At 35.6% G+C, this 3,902-nt stretch overlaps 1 protein-coding gene across 1 annotated transcript; it reads left to right on the top strand.

Moving 5' to 3' along the window:
* Positions 1 to 255: 255 nt before the first annotated feature.
* LOC116123707 (protein DETOXIFICATION 14-like) lies at positions 256 to 3,025 on the top strand. The gene is made up of 7 exons (XM_031409458.1): positions 256 to 655; positions 1,120 to 1,664; positions 1,767 to 1,853; positions 1,949 to 2,005; positions 2,095 to 2,333; positions 2,436 to 2,641; positions 2,759 to 3,025. Exons 1-7 carry the CDS (start codon positions 404 to 406, stop codon positions 2,819 to 2,821), a joined length of 1,449 nt encoding a protein of 482 aa, XP_031265318.1. The 5' UTR covers positions 256 to 403; the 3' UTR covers positions 2,822 to 3,025.
* Positions 3,026 to 3,902: the final 877 nt, after the last annotated feature.

Here is a 3,902-nt window from a genome sequence, read left to right as displayed (position 1 = left end):
ATTTTGCTTGAATTAAATTTTAGATTATTTTTTATTTTAATTTAACATATAATATATATTTTTTTAGTAAAATGGTTGGGAAAACCGGTTTGCATTTTCACCTAAACCAACCTAAAGTCTGGTTTTCTAAATTCTTTGAACTGTAGCCAAACCAGTTTTTCAGTTTTTCGCTTCGATATTTACAATTTTTTTGAACGCCCTAGTCAGCGGTGAAAAGGACAAACAAAATCGTGCAGCCTCATGGCGTAACTGCCAATTACAAAGTAAACCCCGTGCTTCCTAATACTTTCATATTTTCAGAAAGGTCTCAAACTCAATCACCTTAAAGCAACACAAAACCAAAACCAAACATATACATGAAACATTCATAAAGTGGGTGACAGAAACGATATTTCTGAGTAAAATGGAGAAGGGACTGTTAGATAAAGAGGGAGAAGGGAGTTTAAGTTTAACTGGGATTAGTTCATGGAGAATTGTTTATGGTGAAGAAGTGAAGAGGGTGGCATGCATTGCCGGGCCTTTGGTGGCCGTGAATTTGTCACAATATTTCCTGCAAATAATTGCAGTGATGATGGTGGGTCATCTGGGTGAGCTTTATCTTTCTAGCACTGCAATAGCTATCTCTTTTTGCGCTGTCACCGGCTTCAGTCTTGTTGTAAGTCTCTGATTTTTGCTTGCTAATGGTTAAAGATTGAACCTTTTTGTTATGAAGATGAAGATTAAAGGTTTCTTTGATCAGTTTTTTGTGTTAGGAAGATGAAGATTAAAGGGTTTTTTTATCAGTTTTTTGTCTTAGGAAGATGAAGATTAAAGGTTTTTTTTATCAGTCTTGTGTGTTAGTAAGATGAAGATTAAAGGTTATTTTGATCAGTTTTGTGTGTTAGGAAGATTAAAGGGTTTTGTAACGTTTTCTCCTTATAAAAGGGATGTATGTAGTAATGAAAAAAGACGAATGAAAGTTTGTCATACTCCAAATCTTTCCTAAAAACCTTTCTTTGAAAGAGTTAGAAGCCTGAACAATTGATTTTTATTGCTTTTAACTTAACATTAATTAGCTATCAAACTGGTTAATTATTCATCTATTTGGAGGTTTTGATTGAACATGTGAATTAATGGCAGTTTGGAATGTCTACTGCACTTGAAACTCTAAATGGCCAAGCCTATGGAGCTCAGCAGCATCAAAAGCTTGGAACTCAGACTTATACCGCTCTTTTCTGTTTGATTTTAGTTTGTTTTCCTGTGTCTCTCATGTGGGTTTTCATGGAGAAAATACTCGTTTTCATGGGCCAAGACGCTCTAATTTCTCAAGAAGCTGGAAGATTCACAATCTGGCTTATTCCAGCTCTTTTCGGTTATGCTTCTCTTCAGTCACTTGTTCGATTGTTTCAAGCACAAAGTCTTACCTTTCCCTTGCTCGTGTGCTCTTGCGTTACTCTTGTTTTCCATTTGATTCTCTGTTGGGTTCTCGTTTTCAAGTCTGGATTTGGTAACCTTGGAGCGGCATTAGCCATCGGTTTGTCATATTGGTTGAATGTGCTTTTACTTGTGCTGTACTTCAGCTACTCTTCCTCCTGTGAGACAACCCGTGTCGCGGTGTCCATGGAGCTTTTCCAAGGAGTTGGACAGTTCTTTGGCCTCGCGATTCCTTCTGCTTTTATGATTTGGTAAAGATTTTATTACAGTTAGTAGTTAGTTAAAGTATTCGCTTTATCATCTACTTATTCAATGTCTCTCTTTTCATGTTTTGATGATGATACTGGGTCAAGCCTTGAATGGTGGTCGTTTGAGTTTCTTACAATGCTGTCTGGTCTTCTTCCAAATCCAGAGCTTGAAACTTCAGTTCTGTCTGTATGGTAAAGTTCGTCAAGATTTTTTATTCGTAACAGCTTCTTAATTTGAAACGAGTCCAAAATGAAAATTGAATTTCTATTTCGCCATTCTTGAACAGCTTAGCAACAATTTCAACTCTGTATACAATACCAGATGGACTTGGTGCTGCTGCGAGGTTTGCTTCAACACACGTACTTAGTACTCATCTCTTCATAGTTTATATGGTGATATCCATCTTTCGTTTTTCCCATTATGCTGTGACAGCACTCGAGTTTCCAATGAATTAGGAGCAGGGAATCCTCAAGCAGCCTCTATAGCTGTCAAAGCTGTGATGTTTCTTGCAGTCTCTGAGGCGATCACAGTAAGCACCACCCTCTTTGCGGGCGGGCATGTTTTTGGTTATGTCTTTAGCGATGAGAAGGAAGTTGTAGATTATGTCACAAAAATGGCCCCTTTGATATGTCTATCCGTCATATTGGATAGCTTACAGTGTGTCCTTTCTGGTCAGTTCCTCGTCTTCTCTTCCTCTTATTACGTGAAATTATTACTCGACTCGATGGATAGTTTTCACAGTTTAATCGAGTTGTTTTTCGCTTGAAAATCAGGCGTTGCAAGGGGCTGCGGCTGGCAGGACTTGGGGGCTTATGTCAATCTGGCTGCATACTATCTGTGTGGAACTCCAGTTGCAGCCATGTTGGCATTCTGGTTGGAGTTGGGAGGACAAGGCCTCTGGATGGGAATACAAGCTGGTGCTCTTCTGCAAACAGTTTTGCTTATCATCATAACAAGTTGCACAAACTGGGAAAAACAGGTCTACCTTCTACTTGGATTCTGAAATTGTTCTTAGTTTTAGATTCCATCAGCAATACAATTTATATTCATTCATATATACTTTAATGTTCGTTGCTCGGATACCTCCATAATGCAGGTGAGTATGGCAAGGGAGAGGGTTTTTCATGGAAGATTTGCACCAGAAAATGGTTTAACTTGACTGACTGAAGAAATTTGACAGTGATATCTCTTGTGCTATTATAGTTAAATGAGATTAAATTTTGACACCAAAACTTGTACAACCTGCAGAAGTTTGTGCAATATTTTATTTTGGTTATTCGGGCTAACTCACTATAAAAACATAGAAGAAAAGGTCAATTGTTTTTTTTTTTAATTATTGAACATTTTTTATGCATGAATGAACACTTAGTAAAATAGTATATTGAATCGATAGATATTTTTATTGATACAAGGTATCAGTTAATCAATAAAAATATAAATTCATCGATAGAAATGAAACTTGTATTCTTTTGTTTACATTTATTAAAAAATATCGTTTAAATAATAACACATAAATCATTTCTAGATAATTGGGTGAAGCGATAGGAACTCTTTAGTATAATTCAAAATGTTTTAATTTTGATTCCACTCAATGGTTAATAGAAATAGTTACTGAAAGGTTTACTCGATCGGTAATTTTAAGATTTCAAAAATTAATCGAAGTATGCGTAAAATAACCTAAATACCCACTGTCACAAAAAAACATAAAACAATAATAACACCTTGTAATGATACAACGTGGTTTGTATTTGTGTATGTTTAATGTAAGGAATTTAATATTCTTAAAATAATATAATTTATTATCTGATATAAAAATATTAATTTCTTAATTATAATTTTAAAAAATGAAAATGAATACGACGTCGTATATAACACCAGTCTAAACCTCTTTTAGAACCCGTAGACTCCTCCAACCGCAAGCTCCAAGCCACCAACTGGTTCACCAGAGAGAAATGGGGAAAAGAGAAAGAGAGAAAGACCGACTCATTCGAACTCTTAATGAGCACCTTAACAACATCCATGACACCTTACAGGTTCTCTCTTTTTCCTTTTTTTTTTCCATCTATAATTATAAAGTTTTATTTTTTCATTGTTTATGTCTAAAATATTGAAGTGATTTTATTTTTTTTCATAGAGTTTGGATCAAACAGTAGCTTCGTCGCTAGAAAAAGTGAGCTGGAACGATGTTTTGAAGATGGGTGAACAAGTCTCCAAGCAAGCCACTAATGGTACACTCACTC

Source organism: Pistacia vera, unplaced genomic scaffold (genome assembly GCF_008641045.1).
Source record: "Pistacia vera cultivar Batoury unplaced genomic scaffold, PisVer_v2 Contig144, whole genome shotgun sequence".
Taxonomy (NCBI): domain Eukaryota; kingdom Viridiplantae; phylum Streptophyta; class Magnoliopsida; order Sapindales; family Anacardiaceae; genus Pistacia; species Pistacia vera.
Note: the sequence above shows the minus strand (reverse complement) of the source record. Positions and strands in the feature narration are given on the sequence as shown.